General features: G+C 48.0%; 1 protein-coding gene across 6 annotated transcripts in view; it reads left to right on the top strand.

Annotated features, from left to right (window-relative positions):
- The window catches only part of SORCS3 (sortilin related VPS10 domain containing receptor 3), a 465994-nt gene that overhangs the window by 390069 nt on the left and 53837 nt on the right, over positions 1 to 22088 (top strand). For all 6 annotated transcript variants that reach the window (XM_045025354.1, XM_045025356.1, XM_045025355.1 and 3 more), the window contains one exon: positions 21613 to 21730. In XM_045025354.1, the coding sequence (XP_044881289.1) occupies positions 21613 to 21730 (118 nt within the window). The remainder of the gene's footprint in view (positions 1 to 21612; positions 21731 to 22088) is intronic.

Below are 22088 nucleotides of genomic sequence, written 5' to 3'. Positions count from 1 at the left end.
GCCCGCAACCACACCTCCTTTCTTGGCATATGGGGTGTGTCAGGGCTGGGGCCTTGGCACCTTGAGAATGAGGAGGTGTCACTGGCTCTCTGACAGCCCTTCCTCTGCTCTGCTCTGAAATAAGCTCCCAGGGACAACAGAGACTGTGGGAGTCCTCTCACCAACCTCCTTGCTTGATGAAAAGGGCTCAGTACACTGTAACCCTGGCCCTAGAGAGAGAAGGGCAACGTGGAGGGTCACAGTGAGCCACTGAGGCTAGCATAAACCTCCTAGAAGCGCAGGACCCATGGGGGCAAGGTCAGAGCTCTGCCACAGAGGTAAATGTCATTTTGGAGGTCAGTGGTATGTAGGCAGCTCTGAATAAAGGGCTGGATCCTAAGCTGTTCACTCTGGGTAACCAATTCTGGTTACCACATTTTCCTCAATGGATCCTGGTCAATATAATGGTTTCTCTGCATTGTTATATTGTGCACCATTATTATGCATCTGCTGTTTCCCAAATACAGTAGTGGGTGAAGTGGTTGCATTCACTCAAACCCAAATGGACAGCCAGGTCCTCCACTTGTGTAAATCAGCACATCAGTATCTCCACTGTAGTCAATGGAGCTAACCCAGTTTACAGTAGCTAAGGATTCGGCCCAGGTACAATGTGGTTTCCTTTGAGATGAAACATGCTTTTCAAATCCAAGATTATTATTATTTATCCTTCCAGTATTTCCATGGAGAATGAGGGAAGCCAGTGCTGCTAGCCATTCGATGCCAACTTTACTGAGTACTGCTTTGTTTTCCTTTTGAAATCTTTACAGGCATTTTTTCTTTTTAAATATTGAGGCCAGTATAATAATGTTCATAGGAGTTTATAAAAGCTGTAAAAGAAATGTGGCCCTTTGCTTGCCAGAAATGTGCATAGAAACTCCTACCCACACTTTCCCAGGTGCTGAACGGTAAAACAGCTCATTTATAACCTAGCTAGAAAATGGTTCTCATGCAGCTTTTCTAAATATTTCCCTGAAGATGAATTGTAGAGACCTGATCCATATGGACAGAGCCAGGTCAGTCTGGGCTCATGGGGACTCCGAGGCAGAAGAACTGCAGGCAGGTGGGACCTGGGTAGCCGTGCAGCATTTCCACTGATTTCAGGGATCCTTCAACAGAGCACAGCTTGCAGGACCGGGAGCTTTCATTCCTCAGTGGTGCGTAGGGCTGCAGGGGAGTCTGAGGCTGCCAGGCAGGGGCAGAGCTATGCTGGAGGGGCTCCAGGGAGCCCAGTATTCAAATGCCATGAAACCAAATCAAGGGTTGAGTTGATTTTCTGGAGTTCTCCACCCCTTCCTGGAAAGGGCTAAAATATTCCTGCCAGAGATCACAGCCAGTACCTAGGACTTCGGAAAAGTAACCCCGTTGCCATTGAAATGCACCAGATTGCTCGGCGCCTCGGCTACTTCCTAGCCTAATCTCCTGGGGGAATTCATTATTTATTACTTGTTGTTATGCCAACTATTATTATTTATTTGTATTACAGTCACGCCCTGAGGGCTCCTCTGAGTTGGGGGCCCCTTTGTGCTGAATTCTCACACGTAGGGAGACCATCCTTGCCCCAGGGAATTTACGACATAAAGCCTAGTCTATACACAGATTTTATACTGATTTAATTATTTCCTTGGGGTTGCGATTTTTCTGGCTATATATTTAAATCAGTAAAACCCCCAGTGTGCATGGTTATACTGATTTAACAATATGGGAACAAACTACCAGTATAAGCACCTTCATGCTACTCCACTAGACAGTTGTATCACTTTCTAATCGATAGTTATAGCAGGACAAAAATTGTGTATTGATAAGCCAGATGGGGAAACTGAGGCTCTGAGTAACAAAGTGACTTGCTGAAGAGCACATACCTGGGAGTAGAACCCACATCTTCTGAGTGCCAAGCCAGGTCCCTAGCCACTAGACTACCTCCCTTCCCCTGGTGTGCTTAAAGCTCCACAAAAGCAAAGACTGTCCCTTTCCCAAAGTGCTTCCAATCTACAGTGGTCACACACGGGACCAGAGAAGGGTTTCTTTCTTGTTAGCATTATGACTGTTATAGCTGCTCATTCACTTCTTGGGCTAAGAGTTCTGCAAACCTTCCCCTACACGGTCTTCACACGAGCCCGCCTTTGAAACGGCAGCTCTTGAATGCTGCTGCGCTGGGCTTCAGCATGCTTTGTAGGAGCATTCAGTACCCACGTTTCCAGCAAGTACACTGCTGCTCCCTCCCTGCTTAGTTACAGATATGAGGAGGCAGTTCTGTTTACATGGGAAAACCAATGAACAGATCCCATGCCATCATCTTTTTTTCCAAGCACACATGGAAAATCTGGGGTGACGCAGCCATATTATGCAGGAACTCCAGGTTAAAATCTCAGCAGCACATCACAGGGAGTCATGGGGGGAGAGCAGATAGCAGAGAACAGTGGCAAGGTGTGATGGAGGCCCAGGTGAAGATCAAGCCTATAAAGGGAGCATTCACAGAGTACTGGATGGCTTGGAGCTATTGGTGCCTGCCATCTCGACTTCCAGACCTGAACCCAGCACAGGTGGCTGAAAGCTTCTGAGGTGATACTGAACAGTTCCTGCCCTGTGGGCCATGTGAAATGGTTTGCTGCTCTTGGTTGCTTCCTAGTGGACAAGAACCCACAGCTGCAAATCCAGCACAGCTGACACTAATTGGCCGTCTTCTTGCTGAATGGGTAATGGGATCTCAATGGGTGATGGAGATTGAAATACCCCCAAGGGTCTGTCTACATTGCAGCGGGGAGCCAGCCTCCCAGGCTGGGTAGGCAGACCCATACTGGTGGGACTCAGGCTAGTAATAGCAGAACATCTCAGGCCCTAGGAGGCCGGGTGGGCTTGAGAACCTGAGCTCTAGCCCTGATTTCAGTGGAGGTTAGGAGCCTAAATACCTTTGAGGATCTGAGCCAAACTTCCTGAAAAAGCCTTTTATGAAGACGTGGGCAGTGGTGTTGTAACCATGTTGGTCCCAGGATATTAGAGAGACCAGGTGGGTGAGGGAATATCTTTTATTGGACAACTCTCACCAACAGCCTTTGATCCAATAAAAGGTATTTCCTCGCCCACCTTGTCTGTCTCTTACGGAGATGTTCAGCCATTGCTGCTAGTAAGCCGAGGAGAGAACTAAAAAGGGAGAGGGAATCCAGGGGGAAGGAGCGCTGATTCTAGACGTCTATCCTAGATCTGTAGAAGGGAGAATGGGGTTGGCAGCTTCCAGCATACAACTTAGTGAAGGGGAAATGTGGGGGGGGGGCTTGTGGAACTCTGAGCTCTGCTATTACACCCCGGGGGTGTAAAGCTGATCCACCAGGCAGATTGCCATAAGCGCTCAAATCTCATAAAAATGCCATTATTCTGAGGGGGAGAATACACTGTATAGATTGGTGGATTGTCTCAAAACCCTGTTTGTCCAACTTGTCTAGTGGTGGTATCCAAAAACGGCTCTGGGGTTTTTTTTCCCTTAGACTAGTTTTATCCTGCCATGAAGTTTTCCTTCCTATCTTATTTGGAGTTTGCTTTACAACTGCATTATCTGTTTGAAATGCAACTGGATTTATTATTGGCGGTGGACCAGTTTCTAAAGTGGGGTTTACTGGCAATATTATGACGTCTGTCCTTCTGATTCACTGCACAATCCTGCGGTTATGAAACGATGAAAACTGCAGCAGGCAACTGTGGACTGCTTTGAGGGCATAATGGAAAATACAGCTGAAGCCTTCAAGAGGAGAGAAGCAAAGGTCTTTAACTTAAAATGTATCGATATACGGACTCCTCTTCAGCTAGCTGATGTGGAATCAAAATGAGCCGCGAGAAAACAGAGAAGTCATCTTGGAATGAAAGAAAGGGAAACAAATCAACAAACAAAAAATCCTGCATCAAGATTATATAACTTGGCTGGAGAACAAAAACCAAAAATAAGAATATTGAGTGAGGGAAGCAAAGATTTTTTTTTTTGAGATATTAGCCTTTATGATAGTGAGTTAAGCCACTGGCTCATCTGATCTGGTTTCAAACCACCTCTGGAAATAGCCTGTATTGGAGGCTTCAGTGGAAAATGAGCATCCCACTAATACTGATTGTCAATTTTATGCCATGCTAGAAAATGAGTGTGTGTATGGGGATTCCTATTCTATCCTTGTTCCTGGTCAGCCTGTACCTGGAACCATAACGTTTGATTGGCTGTAGCATTTTATTAGCCTTCATGACCACAAATGTTACTAATGGTCATTAATTTAACCAGTATCCTTTCCTACCCCCATCTTTTTTCTCCTCCAGCAGCTGTATAATTGTTAAGCCTGTGGCTTGCTGTGTGAATTCAGCTAGTTAGGCTGAAAGAGCATTGTATTGATGATGCCAGTGGTGCACGCTGCTCTTCTAGATCGTTTGAATAGGCTAATGAGGTGAGCACAATCTCTGCTTCTGAAGTGATCATTCTCAAGCCATCAAGTATTTATTTATTGCATCTCAGGAAAGGAGAGAAGGAAAGAGGGTGTCTGTGACCCTACACGAGTTCCTAGAGAACTTGACAACCCCCTGGCAGAGGTCACCGGGCCTTGCAGCATGTCCCAGTGCACTTGTTCTGGCCCTTTAACGGTGGGAGCTGTATTTGCAGGTCATGTGTTCATTCCTAGTCATGTGCCCTACAGGAAAGTCATATATAATAATCCCTACCTCTTCTACTGCATTTGTCATCGGTAGATCTCAAAACACTTCACAAAGGAGGTGAGGTGCATTAGCCCCATTTTACAGGTGATGAAACTGAGGCACAGAGCAATGAAATGATTTGCCCAAGGTCACCCCCTGGCTGAGCTGGGAATAGAACACAGGTCTACCTGAATCCTAGGCTAGTGTTTAGTCACTTGGTTTCCTGACACTTTAGGCACAGAATCAAACAGGGGAGGTTTAGGGAAGGGGAGCTCATGGCATCTGTCAAGCAAGAAGGCGTGAGGGGAAGGAGCCTGAGTGGAGGAAGGCTGTGAAGTCCTTGTGAAGAAGAGCTCGGGCCAGGCCCTGAGGGGGTGGCAAAGACAGTTCTGAGTTGTGTTGTTCCCAATCATTGTTTCCAAGTGACTAAAGAAAAGCATAGGCCCTGGAACGTTGTCAGGAGGATGATTTCACTTCCCCCTAGTTGGTGGGTCTGGCCACCAGCATCCACTGTCTGCTTCAGCAGGGCCTGTCCCTGTGCAGCGCTGGGTACAGTAAGCCCTGAACTCTCAGCTGAGCATTTGTGGGGTTTTAGCCCCTCTGAGGAGTATGCTCAGCAGTGCTTTGCAGGGCACAGGTTCACCCCGTGCATGCCAGCTGGCAGTCGGTCCATTGCCCAGCGGCACTCACTGACAGTAACCAAGCCCTCCGCGGGAGGCACCATCTTTTTCTTGCACGTTGCACAGGATGTAGCATGAAGAGGGCCTAATCCCTAATAGGAATCCCTGGGTGCTACCACAATAAAAATAATAAATAATTTATACCTGTTTGATGGCCTGTGTGAGCTGCATAGTGGAAGGATCTCAGACCAGTGCTGTCCCCCATAAGCGTTGTGGGGAGGGATAGCTGAGTGGTTTGAGCGTTGGCCTGTTAAACCCAGGGTTGTGAGTTCAATCTTTGAGGGGGCAAGTTGGGGATTGGTTCTGCTTTGAGCAGGGGGTTGGACTACATGATCTCCTGAGGTCCCTTCCAACCCTGCTATTTTATGACACTGGCAGGGAGTCAATAAGGGAAGAATGGGCTAAAGAGATGGTGTTGCACTTGTTGCCGGCACAGAGCCCTGAGGACAGCAACAGTGGTTCGTTGCCCGGTGTGCTTCGCTCCAATAAACACACCAAGGTGGAGAAGCAGATAAAGTTTATTTGAGATCTCAAAGCTCGTGCAAGGAGACACACACGTCTCAAATCAAGCACACACATACAAGCAGCTTTCTCTCTTTATACGTGATTTCAGCTAAGCATCTCTATTACCCCCACTACCCCCCCCTACTCCCCTTTCCCCCCCATTCCCCTTACGTTCCCATGTAGCAAGTACATTATAAAGTAGCAATTACACTAAGCAGGTTAAATCATACTTGGCAGCAAACAAATCATCTCGTTAGTGACTTTTTCTTGACCGGTTATTTTGTTTTACTCCCTCTGATTTGTTATCCTGCCCTCCCCCCCCCGCTTCTTGCCAGGTGCAAGCAGGCCTTATTATTGCCTCCTGGTATCAGTGTTGCACTGATAACTAGCTGCTACACATTCCATTCTCGGTTACTGGCTTGTAAGGTCGATTAGAGTTTAACATGGGGCCCTTTAGGCTAGCGTAGAAGAACTTTGGCTCATTCAGGCCTAATACAGATGCCTGATGCCACCAGCACACTGCTCTCCCCCGTGGACAGTGCCTGCAGACCCAGTCGTGGTGTCGGGAAGATGCTGTTGTACATGCAGTACCTGTTCTGGGGAAGAAAGGGGACTTGAGTCTTCAAAGCTGTCAGGCCAGCTGCCTTTCATGAGTGCCACAAAGAAAGCGCTTCTGAAAACCAGCATTAAAAATTCACACTCCCTGTTTCTCATGCTCCCTTTCATGTGTCTGGGATCGCTTTTGAAGCAATTGTCATGTAAAGCGGTTTGGAAACATCAGAAATAATTTTTTAAAAATCGGATTTCAAAAGCCTGGTTTTGTTGTTCAGTAAAATCGTATTTTGATATTGATTAATTTTTTTGTCACTCCCTCCCCTTTTGCATGTGGAGCCGTGCGACTAATCCATAAATCCAGCTCAAGCCGAAGAGCCACCTCGTCGTTGTGTTCTGCAGATTACTTGCTAATTGCATTTGGAGTCGCTCGCTAACTCGAGGATCGCATCTCACTGTGTAATTGGCAGGGTTCCCGCTCTCATGCCAGCACTGCAGAGAACGTGCCCATTGACTGGATGAGTAAATATGTGGCCATTTTTTAAAGAGACCATAGCATGGGTGAGAGGGACTATACTGACAGCACTGGGCGCTTGGATCTTCTCTGTCATCCCAGAAACTCTATGGCATTGGATGGTGGTTCTTCCCCTCTCACTCCATCACCTCCACCATACCCCACTTCTGACCTACAGGGGTAGTGGCATCGTCCTCTGAGAACATTTGGTCAAGCACTGTCTGTGGAGCTTGCCGATAAGGAAGCCATCTTGTTATTTGTAGAATGGCACATCCTATAGGCCCCAGCCAATACCAGTGCCTGACTTTACTTTACATAGGGGCCTACCAAATTCACGGCCATGAAAAACGCATCACGGACCGTGACATCTGGTCTTTTGTGTGCTTTTACCCTAGACTGTACAGATTTCACGGGGGAGACCAGGGTTTCTCAAATTGAGGAGCCTGGCCCAAAAGGGAGTTCCAGGGGGGTGTCATAAGGTTATTTTAGGGGAGTCATGGTATTGCCACCCTTACTTCTGTGCTGCCTTCAGAGCTGGGTGGCCGGAGAGCGGCGGCTGTTGTCCAGATGCCCAGTTCTGAAGGCAGCGTCCTGCCAGCAGCAGCGCAGAAGTGAAGTAGCCGCCGCTCACCAGCTGCCCAGCTCTGAAGGCAGCGCAGCCGTCAGCAGCAGCACAGAAGTAAGAGTAGCAGGACCGCAGCCCCCACTACAATGCTCTTGCCGGCCCCCCCCTCCACAACTCCTTTTTGGGTCAGGACCCTGACAATTACACCACCGTGGAATTTCAGATTTGAATAGCTGAAATCATGAAACTTACGATTTTTAAAATCCTCTGACCGTGAAATTGACCAAAATGGACCGTGAATTTGGTGGGACCCTAATTATACCTATTAAGGGATAGTCACTGCCCCAACGAGCTGATCAACCTATTTTATATCCATAAAAACGGGGGTTTAAGTTGTCAGACTGTTCTTGGCACCATGGGCCAGATCCACAGTGGGAGTAAATCGGGATAACTTTATTGAACCTGGTGGAGGTGTGCTGATCTACTCCAGCAGAGGATCTGGCCCCATTCCTTTCTGAATGGACCATATATTTGATTCGGTAAAAAATGGTTTCTGTCGTCTTACCCCTTCCAGATCTTGTCTCCCCCTTTGCAAAGATGATTGCCATTTCTTCTCATCTTTTCCCACCCGCAGAGACACGCGCAGGCAGCCTTGACTTCTGTCATCCAGTTGCCCCGAAGCAGCCGTTTCTGGCCCAGTGGTCAGGTGAAATGAACTGAATTAAAAGCTTCAAAGTGGCTTTTAAAGACCCTATTTATTGTTTGGAGAAAAATGATAGAGTGTTTTTCATCGGCGATTGCCTTCCTTTAAACTGTCATCGTTCATCGTTTATACTTCCCTTCCAGTCTCTCGCTGCCTGCATCATCTTGCCAATCATTAGATAATATCACTCAGGCCCCTCTTCCACTCTCCCTAATTGCTGGTCTGTGTCTCTTTTCATTAGGTTCTGGTTCTTTGTCTCACTCTCATTCCATCCAGTTTCTATGTAACCGGTGACCTCCTTTCACCCCAATTCCATCTAAACCCTAATAAAAAACAATCAGAAGGTTACACAGCCCATTTGCTTGTCGTCAAAGTCATAATTTATGTTTAATTCATGGGGAACGGCTCAGCTCTGGCTCTCCATTCATAGCCGCTAACCCCACTGGCTTAGTTTGCAATTGTTCCGCCGTTGCTTGCATGTGTTGAGCCCTAAATGCTAAGCCTGCGTTCGGGAGCCAGTGCCCCTTTGCTGCAGCCTCTTTAGGCACACCGGGTCAAGGTTTTGCAGCAGGAACACACATTGCATTCTGGGTGCGGTTGTTGGTGTTTTGATTTATTTGCTCAGAAGTCATTGGGCTCGTTGCAGGGGTAACTGGGGGAAATGCTCTGGCGTGTGCTAATGATCTCTTCTGGCCTTAAAATCTATTAAAAGTCTATCTGCGCATTACAGAGAATCTCCTACCTCCTTCCATAGGCGGTGGGGATCCACATATATTTCTGCTGAGACTATGCTACAGAGACATCTTTAGTGAAAGGGCTGGACCTGGCAGTGCAGTGGTTAGAAGAAGACAGGACTGGAAGACACTTCGACTTCCACTGCTTGGTTCCAACCCGTGTGGAGCTGCTGACTCCTTGGGTAGCACTGACCACACCCCTTCTCCTCTCTGTCTCATTTCACCCATCTTGGAAATGGAAACGATAATACTTGTGTAACTCACAAGGATGCTGCAGTGCTTAATTAACTCTTGAAATCGATGCTGCAGAAGTGAACATTGTAATTATTTTATGGCAAATTTGAGTTGATGTTCACACAATTACAGTGAATTTTACATCCAGTGAATTTTGATCGACAGGACATAGGACACCCCACCCTTTGCTAATAGGGGAGAACGTGTCCACATGCCACTAGGTTTTTCTTCAAAGCTGCAAAACCAATACTTCTCTGACCCTTCCATTAAATACCAGTGGCTGGGCCACCCGAGTTGTAGGAGGCATTTGCTTCAGAGACATGCCTAAGGCTTTGTGAACGCCATCCTACAAATTAAGACGGAGTCACTCATCCATCGTTTATGTATTTCTGTATTTAATATTTACTGTTTCTAATTGTGTTTCCACCTTTGGAACCTGAAGGTAGAATATGTTCCCGGATCGATAAATGTCTCAGTGTTGTGTGGACACATTCACATTGCTTGAGTAGGGTATGTGACGGATTGGACCCCCCCTTCTGGGATGCCACCTGATGTACTGGGGTTTCACTGAGCTCCACCAGCCTGGATTCCCTCTCCCTGTTTTGCTGAATTAGGCTCTCCAGCCTCTTGCAGCGCACACACAGGTAGAGCCACACCCAGCTGCAGACACAGACTGAAGTCAATGTGAGAGGATTCACCCAGCACTCATGTGCACACCCCCTTTGCGGAATAAACCCCAAATAATACTGTCTTGCGCTGTAGATCTTCACAGAGCAAGCTCATAAAAATTTGCCCTCTCCCTCAATGTAAAGAGAGAGATGCACAACTTCTTGGCCCCCACACTCAGAAATTGCACAAACTGGGTTTAATAATAAACAAAACAACTTTATTAACTATAGAAGGCAGATTTTAAGTGATTATAAGGGATAATAGCAAACAGAACAAAGAAGATTACGAGCAAAGGAAACAAAACACACATAATCAGTTTAAGATCTTAAAGAGACTGGTTTCAAGAAGTAATTTCTAAACCTAAATGTTATTTTAGGCAAGTTGCAGAGTTTCTGTAGCTAGAGTTCGTTATTTCTTCTTACGGACTGGAGCCCTTCAGGTACTTTCAGCAGGCTTTCTTCTTTGGTAGGCAATGGAGGAGAGTCCTGTTTGCCTTACTCCCCAGCCTTAAATAAGATTCACATAAGGCGGGAATCTTTTGTTTCCCAGTCTTGACCTCCCCCTCCTTTTAATGGAAAATTACTAGAAGTCCAAGATGGTGCTTAGTACCAGGTGACAGGACCACCTGACCTGGTAGTGTTACGCCTCTCAGGAAGGAGCGAGATTAGTATCTTTAAAGTCTTAGTGTTTCTTCCTAATGACCCATCAAGGCTGTGATGGCCGGTTGTCTGGTGGGCGTCTCCCAAATACACACCCAGTTGTAATTGTTACATAGTCAATATTCCTAACGTTAGATACAGAAATGATGCGTGCATACAAATTGGATAATCACATTTAGTAAATTATAACCTGTCCAATGGTACCTTACAAGACCCATCTTGTATAAATATATATCTTACTTAGGCCATATGCATATCATAACCATATTTCATGAAGAATATGGAGTGTCATGCCACAGGGTACATTACAAAGAGGCTAGATTGCTAGGATTTTGATTAATTAGTTAATGTATTTATAGAAAAAAATTAAACTTTAAAGTATTTTGTAAATAACCCGTATATTGTATTGGGCCAAATCCTGACAACATCTAACTTCAAAGGGGATTGTGCTGTGGCCTGTGCGAGAAACAAAGTGAGGCAAGTTGTTATCTCACCAGCCTTGATGTTAGCCCTGGAAGGAAAGTACTAATATTGGCGGAATGAATGAAGATGGTTGCTGTGACTGTGAGGTCTGGGTCTCTGCGCGATGTTCTTAGCGCTCATTTTCCACTTGGCATCTTCATGCTCCATAAAACCTTGTATTATCAATGAGGGGTCTGTAAGATTCAGTCAACAATATGAGGCATTGCAAATGCCCCAGTGCTCTAGCTTCCATTACGAGTTAAATGGGCAACTCTGGAGACCGAAGGCCTTTATATATCCAGAGAATAGGTCCAACCAAATACACACAGAAGCCACCCAGGTTTGCCCTGTATATTGCACAGTCAGGTCACTGCAAACATGATATAAATAGGCTTGGTTTAGGACTGAGGAGGCACTTGCATTTCCATGTCTGGGTAGCTGTGGCGAGGCAGCAACTCACCGCTGCGGCGCCTCCTGCTGGTTGTCCAGGGAATTAGCGCTCTGCCCTCCAGAGCGCCCTCTGTAGGCCGGTGTCTCCCCTGCCCTTGCCCACATGTCCCTCCCAGACCCTGTGCCCTTCTAGGTTAGGGTTTTGCCCCCTGGCAGTACCCCTCAGTCTGGGTCTCCCCTCCCAGGGGAACTCCCAACCCCCTACCCCTCCCTTGCCGTAGTGGCTATTGCCTGTCACTATCTAGCCCTTGCTCACTGGGGCAGACTGCAGTCTATAAACTACTCATCATCAGCAAGGGGGGTTTGGACCAGCTGCCTCTGCTTATTCCTGGGCTGCACTTCTGCAACCCTAATACCTGCTTGTGGGCCCTTAACTCAGCCTGCGGCTTAGCTAGGCTGGAGCTCCCCAGCTCTCTCTGCCCTTCCCCAGCACTGCTCCACCCTAGATACTCTTCTCAGCTTCCCAGGCAGCCAGGTCCTCCTCTCTCTAGGGGGCTAGAGAGAGTGCGTCCTTCAGCCTCTGGGGGGGCTAGCTGGGGCCTGATTGGGGCATGGCCGCAGCTGTGGCTGCTTCCCCCAGTCAGCCTGGCTTTTCCCTGCCACAGCCCTCTGCAGGGCTGCTTTTAACCCCTTCCAGGCCAGAGCGGGGTGACCACCCCACTACAGTAGCCAGGGCCGGCTTTAGCCCAATTCCCCAGAATTGGGCCCCGTGCTTAAGAGGGCCCCACACCTAACAGGGCCCCACTCCGGGCGTCTTCGGTGGCATTTCGGCAGCGGGGGGTGGGGGGTCCTTCGGTGCCACGGAAGACCTGGAGCGGATCCCCTGCCACCGAAGTGCCGCCGAAGCCCTGGACCGCCACCGGGTATTCAAATCGGGCCCCGCGGGTCAGAAAGCCAGCCCTGACAGTAGCCATTGACTTTTCTTAAACTCAGAGACTTTAAGATCAGAAGGAGCCATCATGATCTGACCTCCTGCACATTGCAGGCCAGAAGACCTCACCCACCCACTCCTGTAATAGACCCCTAACCTCTGGCTGAGTTATTGAAGTCCTCAAACCATGGTTTAAAGACTTCAAGTTACAGAGAATTCACCGTTTAAACCTGCAAGTGACCCAGGCCCCATCCTGCAGAGAAAGGCAAAAAAGACTGAGCGTCTCTGCCAGTCTGACCTGGAGGAAAATTCGTTCCCCACCCCAAATATGGCAGTCAGACCCTGAGCATGTGAGCAAGACCCACCAGCCAGACACCTGGGAAAGGATTCTCTTTTGTAACTCAGAGCCCTCCCCCGCTAGTGTCCCATCCCCAGCTGCCACCAGCAACGGACCCAGACTATTGCCACTAAGTCCTTTTGTCTAGGGAACTCATTGGCTGTGATGTTGTTAGAACTTTTTCTCACTTACCAAGCTGGGGTGGGCCTTGAATCGATAGAGGGCAAAAACTTGGTGTTCCATAACCCCCAAGCCATCCAAATCCCTGGCCCGATCCACCCCTACTGATTATTGCTACGTAACAAACATGAAACTCCATCGTCAATTAAAACAAGGAGGGAGAGGAAATGCAATTCTCCGGCCTGCTAGATTATTGTACAACACGAAAGAGCACTGTAATAATTTCCTGCAAGGTCGTCTGGTCAATTTATACTGCATTTGTAAGTTGTTGTGTATTTAAAAAATTAATGAAAGATTTAATTATAGCAGTGTTGCCACTGACCTTTTCCGAAATGACTTCATCGTAAATCTGCAGGCGTTTCAGAACTGTTTTCTAGGTTTCTAATAATTTGCTCGCAAATTAATGACATTCAGCCCCGCAATAAAAGCATAACCTAATTTCTGTAACAGAAGGGGTTGGGATGGGATTTGTGATTCCTTAGCAATCGCTTAATTGAGAGCTGAGAATGATGGTGGTTGAGTCGACCCTCTTGTGTTCACTAGGAATCCACACGAATTTTAACTGTTTACTTTGAGGAAGGAAAACTAAATCTGTCATGTCTGTCGACAGTAAATTATTGTTTTATGGCCCAGAATGGAGAATACTTGTTAAAGTGTACTTAGTCAGAAAAGTGCCTCTGTCTAAATGCCATCTGGGCTCCCGTATTTATTGCTTCTCAATGATATCCAGATAAGACCTGCTCAGATGGGAAATCTAAAGATGGCTTTTCATATTGACTTTCCAAAGTAGGCTCTTGAAAACCAAGCGCTCATCTTTCATCTTCTTCCAACCCAGCTAGCAATTAAGGGGCTGCAGTTACGTCCTGATTGACAATGTTATTGGGGATGTGTGAGACAGACTGAAGAGTTCACCTTGTTCTGCTTTATCTGCATTGCCTCTAGACAGTTAGCAATATTTAGGGGAAAAAACAAACAAAAAAACAAATTCCCTAATTTAGTGAGTAAAGTAACCAGATACGAGACAGACACACTCATGGAGCTGCTCTGTTGAATGGAAAAGGGCAGGTAACTCAGGCCTGGTCTATTAGGTGGACATAAGGCATCTTACATCAACCTCATTATGTCAGTGTCGACACCACAGCCTTACTCCCACCAGTGTAAGTGCCCTGCTGCAGCAACATCATAACGGCACCCCCTCGATGGGCGTAGGGCTTATGTCCAGGTAGACACTGTGTTACTTACATTGGCCGTTGGTTGTCATTCTTGTAAATTTCACGGCTCCCTGCTGGAACCATGAAATTGACAGAACAGGCTGGTAAGCTTCCTGCTGTGAACCCCAGACCAGGCTCATAGCTAAGGCTCTCATCCTGGGACAGGGGCGGGGTAGGGCCTCCAGCTAGAGCCCAGCCGCTCCCCGCCAAGCTGCTGCCTGGGCTCCCCACTCTCAGCTGGGATGCCCTGCAGGGTCCTGGCTCCCTGCTCCGACCTGGGCTGCTGCCCAGCCTCCTCACTGGGAACCTGGCAGCCACCCAGACTCCAGCAGTGAAGCTCCCCGCCAGGAACCCAGGAGAGCAGGGGCGCAGCCGGGCTCCCCGCAGGGAGCTGCACGTGGCGCTGAGAGTCCGGGCTTTCAGTCTTCTCCCCCCCCCCCGCCACTCCCCGGCTCCTCGTAAGTTGGTCGAAACGCTCTCGGTGAGGCTGTGCACCGCCGACAGAAAGAGGGGTAGTGCGGACATGACCCACCATAGTAACTGCGGTGGCTGTAATTCGACCTGACATAGGGTGACTTAAGTTTGTAGTGTAGACATGCCCTCTGTGTACAGGCTCCCAAGTTGGAGACAGAAAAATAACCCCCCAGCTACGTCTCTTCATATCCCTTTCCTCAGCCCTGGCTTTATTTCCAAAAATACAAACTCAGAACAATGACAAATCAATTCCAATGACTGGGGCTTTTCCAGTGTCAGACAACGGGGAGAGGAGAGGACATGCCCCCTCTCTAATGATAACCTCCCATTCACCTCTGACCACCTTCCTTTCATAACCCCACTTAGATCAGCCGCATCTGGTAACCCACTACATACCAGAGCATCTTTAAACCTTGTCCCAGTGCCGTGGTTGCTTTCCTGGCCATAACCATGCTTTAAAATAAATGCTTAGCCTTTCTGATCCCAAATTGAGCTATTTTATGAACCCACTACAGAACCTTGTGCTCTAGAGTATCTAGTGGGGTGGTCACCCCCTGAATCCGCTGCCAGGGCAGGACTGTTCCCTACAATGTTCTCTTCCGCCTACTTCCACACATCCCACTTGGATGGGGCTTTCCCCATTTCCCCTGGGAATGTATTCTTTTGATAGTCTCCTACAATTCCTTGTCCTTAGTTACTCTAAAAGTAGTTCATACCCTCTGTCTTCAAATGAATCACATAACTGTAGGGCTGGATTGGACTTCGAGAGGTCAACTAGTCCATCCCCCCATGCTGAGGCAGGACCACTAGAAATGCAGCCTTCACCATGTCGATGGGTTTGTACATCAGAAAAGGGCTATAAGTATCTTGGTGGGACATATTATCGGTGACTGTATTGCCAGAGTGGCGATACAGCAGCTTTGCTTGCCTACTTGCAGCTCGGAACATCGAAGGCTGGATCATGATAGTTTATCAGCATTAAGAAGCTTTTTATTAAAAAAAACAAAACACTTCTTATAAAAATCAGGTGACCCAGAACCCCGTCAGCATCACAGAGGGAAATATCCCTTACAGTTCATATTGCTCTAATTACATTTAGTGTAGTATTGTTTCCTTCTAAATTATAGCAATTATATACAAAGATCTTCTTTGAAATCATTTAATTAAAGAGTAGCTAATGCTTTGTGCTTTTGGAATGCTAATATATTCCCTTCCACTTAGGAAACCTTGTTTTTTCCATTAATTGTCATTACCATGCAAGCATTTCAATGTTTTTCTTTTTGTTCAAAAAGCAAGTGGCTCTGGTGAGTTTTGTTGCTGATGAAAGGCCAGCGCAGCCTTCTGCTTTCCCTGCTGTGTAGGCTGCTAATGTTAGTGTAGAGGGAGACCCTGGTGGCTCATCCTGAGACTGCTCTTACGCCCCTGTTCTGGCCAGTCGCTATTTCTTGGTTTCTCTAGCCATGTTGTCTGTTGGGTTCAAGCAAGTGTTTATTTCTCTGTTGATGATGTTGTAGCATCCTATCCACCTGGCTACCTCCTTTCATGCCAATCTCCTTACAGGTTGTGATGGACAGGCCTGGATTCATCTGGAAACTGCCTGTAGCTCAGCAGGGTGTCATGTAACTTCCTTATTTTCTTCCCATAGGAATTTATTTGGCGGTGGCTCCCTCTCCCTTGCTCCTTCTGGGCAGGGTCACCAGGGCAGCTTGGAAGGAAAATTCTAAGCACAGGGCAACTCCCACTTATGGGCCAGATGATTGGCGACTCCCAAGAAATAACACAAACACACAATATAGTCAATTGTATTAAATGGGAAATAAATATAACAGAACAAGGTAAAACACTATTTTCAGGGTCACCAGTGCCCACGCTGATAATACCCAGGACATTCCCCAGTCACATGACCTGATACAGCAAGAGAAAAATGTACTGTCCTCCTGGTTCGTAGTGGCCTTTGATCACCTATGACAATGTATCTCCTGTAGCATCAATAAGCAACTTGGCTGCCTAAGTTCAATCCAGCCCAAAAGACGTGCATGTTGGATAAGATGATAAGTCCCTCTACAGGCTAAATAGGCAGTTGGTAATAAAATCACCAAACCTCTATTCCCTGGCTTGAGGACACAGTTCAGGGAATAGGGGTCTTCCAAACAGTTCCCCTGACTGTCTAACTAAAAGATGGTGCACTCACCACTCCACTAATGATCCACAGGTTCAGAGATGAATCCAGACTCCTCCACAACTGCATAGGGGCTGGCAGTTGCAGTTGGCAGGTGTCCTCTTCACACCGGAATCAGGCTGCTTCTGTTCTCAAGATGCAGGGATCAGGTGCAGATTATACTAACTATCCTGAAAATCCTGACTCCCGATCTCCTACCCTAGAGCTCAGATACAATCGCAGCGGGTGGGGGCAGCCCTGGACTAGCAGCACGAGCAGTACATGCCTCGTGGTCAGGGGCGGCTCTAGGAATTGCGCCGCCCCAAGCAGGGTGGCATGCCACGGGGGGCGCTCTGGCGGTTGCTGGTCCCGTGGCTCCAGTGGACCTCCTGCAGACATGCCTGCGGAGGGTCCGCTGGTCCTGCGGCTCCGGTGGACCTCCCGCAGGCACGCCTGCGGGAGGTCCACCGGAGCCGCCTGCCATCCTCCTGCAGCACACCGCCCCAAGCGCGCGCTTGGCGCTCTGGGGTCTGGCACCGGCCCTGCTCGTGGTAACTGATTTTATCCAGGGAGCTGAAAGACTAACTGAGCTTGACTGGGCACGGAGTTTTCCCAACATAACTCTATAAACTGGGAGTTACCTGGAAGAGGGAAAGGAAGAAGTTTAGGGATATTGCTACCACGTTTCCAGGGGCCAGTTCTCAGGGAGACCCTGCATGCAGGCCGGGGACTCACCCTCAGCAAGCCCTCACATGTGCCGGCTTCTAATTTTCCCCTGGGGGTGCTCAACCCCTGCTCAGCCTCAGGCCCTGCCCCCACCCAGCCTCTTCCCGCCTCCACTCCACCCCCAGCCCCGGCCCGCTCCACCCCTTCCTCCACCATTCCTGCCCCGCCTCTTCACAAGATGCAGGGATCAGGAGCAGATTATACTAACTATCCTGAAAATCCTGACTCCCGATCTCCTGGAGTCCAGTCCCCGGTAATTTTTTTCCATGCGTGCTCCAGCCCTGATTTTTTTCAGAATGGCTTTTCCCTCTCACAGTGCTCTCGGGCTTTTGCTTGTCAATCACTTGACTCTAACCACCTCCTTTCTCTCCGACACTGCTCCTCCTCTGAGCAGGCATCTTCCTTCATGCCCCTGAGCTATGGGGGCCCTCTCACTCGAAATAATGGCTCTCCTCTCTCTCCCCCCATGTGTTGCCTATCAGCCTCTGAGTAGGGTGACCAGATAGCAAAGGTGAAAAATCGGGACAGGGGATGGGGGGGGGGTAATTGGCATCTATATAAGACAAAGCCCCAAATATCGGGACTGTCACTATAAAATCGGGACATCTGGTCACCCTGCCTCTGAGCCTGCCCTTGATCCCCCTTCCTCCTGGGGGCAGTGTGCCGCTCCCTGAGTTACTAGCGCACAGAGACCCAGGATCCAAGGTAAGCTCCTTGGGGGCGGGGGGTTTACAGTTCAATGAAATAGACACCCCGGGCCAGTCCCTCAGCTGGTGTAAATCAGCATCGCTTTGTGGGAGTCAATGGGACTAGGCCACTAGCCCGGAGGGGCTGGCTCACTAAATGGAGTGACATTTCCATCCTCTAACCCTCCTTTGCCTCATTTAAATCACCCGTATCAAATCCAGCGGGAAGCAGGTTTAGAGGAAAAGCGACACAGTGGATTCAGTAGAATATCTTAGCCACTAGCTAAGCCCATACACAGAACGCGGTTCCTGAATGCAGAGCTGGTGGGTATGAAGCCGCGGCTGCCAGAGCTGCTCAGTGTGCGGCCGATGTTGCCATTCATGGGCGTGAAGCTGGTTTTACAGCAGCCAGTCGGGGAAATAAAACTAACCCGCTGGGTGCCAAAAAGCAGTCAGCTCAGAAAGGTTCGAGTTCCCCAGAGCCTAGGGGCTCCCCCACCTGCCTCGGGCTCTAGCACACGTCACCAAAGTGGATGTGAATGAGGGGAGATCATTGCCCCACGTTCCTCGAGACTCCACACCAGAACCGAACAGGTAAAGGTAATAATTGGAGATATACCAATCTTCTAGAACTGGAAGGGACCTTGAAAGGTCATTGAGTCCAGCCCCCTGCCTTCACTAGCAGGACCAATTTTTGCCCCAGATCCCTAAGTGGTCCCCTCAAGGATTGAACTCACAACCCTGGGTTTAGTAGGCCAATGCTCAAACCACTGAGCTATCATCCAGAGGGCAGGTACAGCACACACACTTGCCCTGTGTGTTGAGGTACTGGGGGAGGGATTTATAAATCCAATGGCACAGTCCCTTCTGAAGCTGCCCCTGGGGCAATGCAGCTCCTCACTCCCTGTAATAGAGGTCTCTGTCCCTCTCTGGCCCTTCACCATCCATGCCACTAATCCTGTGTCCTGCACCGCTCCCTACATTTGCATTTCCACAGCACTGTAAGCTTGCGTAGCACCTTGCAGGCAGAGGAGAGGCAAAGCCATGAGCCTTTAGGAGTTTACAATCTAGGGTAAGATGAGGCAGAGCAAGGGAGGGTGGCAGACACTGGAGAGGTTGGGATGAGGGTTACAGCCATAAGGTTACAGTGCTCTGTAGGTTAGGAGTGTTTGTGTCTTGAGGGTCGCACTCTTTTGATCTTTGTTTTTCTTCCCCTCTCACTGTGAGACTTGCAAATCATCTTGCAATTTCCCCTCTTTTTTGTATATAAAAGAATTTTAAACCCCCCCCCCAAGCTCATGAATAGCCTTGGTTGAATTTTAGGTGGGTGAAAGGTGTGGTGTGTTGGAAAAATACTTCCCTCTCCTTCCTAGCAACCCTCTTGCTAAGGTGATACTGTGACACCCGTTTCTATTGGAAATGAAGTAGGTTTAACAAATCATATCTATATGCATTTAAAAACCTCAGTTAAAGAATGATTGTTGATTTCTAAGATCTTTTTCTTCTTCATCTGAGACTCTGCTTTGGGGAGAACAAGCTGCTGGTATTGGCTTGTTCTGATGATGCATTGATTTGCTCCATCACCTTTATTTCATTTTCTTTTCCCCCTGTGAGACTGTAGCTTTGTTTATGGCTTTTAAAGTGGTCAACTGATGTCTGTGCCCCCCATCTCCCTGCACCACGCACCCCGTTGGAAATATGGTTCCAGCCGGCTGAAAAGCCGCTTCTTATGGAGAAAAGAACCGTTGGCGTGAGGAATAAGAAGGAGTTGCTTGATTGCAAAGCAGTTTCCCTGCAGCTAGCTGAATGATTCCAGATGAATGGAGCCTTTTGTGTAGATACCTGATGTTATTTATTAATTAAAGGCGGTTTTGTTGTGAGTTGTTTCTTTGTAAAAGACGTGAGCTTCTGCCAAGTAAACTCTCTTAGTGTTTATCACACAGGAGGGCAGCACAAAATGTTTAGTATCGAGACGGTTGGCCTCACGTTGGCGCTGATCTTGGAAGCACTTAGGCGTGTGTGTGATTTTATGGGTATGAGGAAAGATGGCCCTGTGGGGAACATACTGCACTGGGCTTCAAGAAACCTGGCTTTGAATTCAAGCAAGCACACACATGTCTGGTATTGCCTTGGGCAGAGTGCTTAGTCTGGAGTTTAATGTTCATTGGCCTTCCTGACAATCCCAGCCCTCACGTCTCTGTGCCTCAGTACCCAATCCTGTGCTGTAACCCATTGTCTGTCCTGTCTATCTAGAATGCACGCTCTTCTGCTCCTACTGTGTGCCAGGGGCTGCATAGCATCTGGCACAAACAGGCCCCAGTGTTGGTTAGAGCCTCTAGCGACAAGTCCACTAGCTTGGGGGCACATCATGAACGAGACATCTCCTTACTTGGCCAGATCGGCCATAGATGTGGGTCACTGAATCATTGGTAATGATCAGCCTGCTCAAAAGAATTGCCATAAAGGAAGTTCCTGCCCTGCGGTGGAAAATGATTATCATGTGACATGACCTCGCTCCAGAGAAGTTGAACTAATTAGGAGATGGTAGTTTGCTGTCTTTGCAGGCCCTCATCTTGCATCATGTTTACCAAGCCCAACTTCCAGAAGCTGGGGCTGAATGACAGGGGATGGATCACTTGATGTTTTCCCTGTTCTGTTCATTCCCTTTGAAGCATCTAGCAATAGCCGCTGTCAGAAGACAGGATATTGGGCCGGATGGACCATTAGTCTGATCCAGTATGGCCCTTCTTATGTTCTAAGCACCTCCATCATGTTCGTCTCTATTTTCATTTCATTCTTTGCTGCACAGTGATTTTTTTAACATTTGGGTCCTCTCTCTCCTTTTTGTACAATCAGAATATTTAACACCAGTGAGAACATGTCATCTCAGAAAGGACCCAATTGTATAAATACATGTATAACTGTATTCACCTGAGTAATTCCACTGGCTTTAATGGGGCTACTCCTTACTATAATTATATATAAGACAGGAGTGTCTAAAAGCCACAGCTAACATCAGGACTCCATTATGCTAGGTGCTATATAGACATACAGGAGTATGTCCATTGTGTATCCATTGCACTCTAATAAGGCAGGATACACAAAGGGACAGAGAACAGGATACCACGTACAAGCAGATGATTGGAAGCTGAGGCACAGGAAGGTAAAGGCTCAGGGGTCAAAAAAGAACTAGATAAATCCATGGAGGACAGATCCATCAATGGCTATTAGCCAGGATGGGCAGGGATGGTGTCCCTAGCCTTTGTTTGCCAGAATCTATGAATGAGCGACAGGGGATGGATCACTTGATGATCACTTGTTCTGTTCATTCCCTCTGGGGCATCTGGCATTGGGCACTGTCGGAAGACAGGATACTGGGCTAGATGGAACTTTGGTCTGACCCAGTATGGCTGTTCTTATGTTCTTTCCTTGTAATGTGTTCTGGGATTCAATGTTGGTTTCCACCCTTGGTTCACTTTTGTATGGAGGTGCCATATTTCCATGGCTGACTGTGTGTATGCCTTTCTCTCTTTTCCAATGTTCAGAATTTTTGGCCACTTCAGTCTCCGCTCTGAATGGCAGCTGGTCAAAGTGGACTACAAATCCATCTTCAGCAGGAGGTGCAACAAAGAGGACTACCAGACCTGGCACCTGCACAATCAGGTACCATTGACTCCCTACGCAGTCTTTTATGGGGCACAACATTGCCTTTCAAGCTCAGAGTGTTTGTGGGTAGGAGCCTATCACGTTCTGTTCTTTAGAGAGGGAAGGATCTAGCATTCATCAAATCAGTGAGGCGGTTCTGACCTATAGATATCACATATTTTAAATAGTTCCTCCTGATGCTTCCAGAATGGCATTAAATCTTGGTTAGACTCAACTTGTGCTTTGGAATGCACGGAGAGCACAGTGAAACACACTGAGCTGGATTCTCATTTGCCCTAAGGTCCCTTGCCACCACTCTGGCTGTGTAATAGGGGCCTGTAATGTCATGTACTCCCATGCTGAGGCCCCCTTACAC

Source organism: Mauremys mutica, chromosome 7, assembly GCF_020497125.1.
Source record: "Mauremys mutica isolate MM-2020 ecotype Southern chromosome 7, ASM2049712v1, whole genome shotgun sequence".
NCBI classification, from domain to species: Eukaryota; Metazoa; Chordata; order Testudines; family Geoemydidae; genus Mauremys; species Mauremys mutica.
Note: the sequence above shows the minus strand (reverse complement) of the source record. Positions and strands in the feature narration are given on the sequence as shown.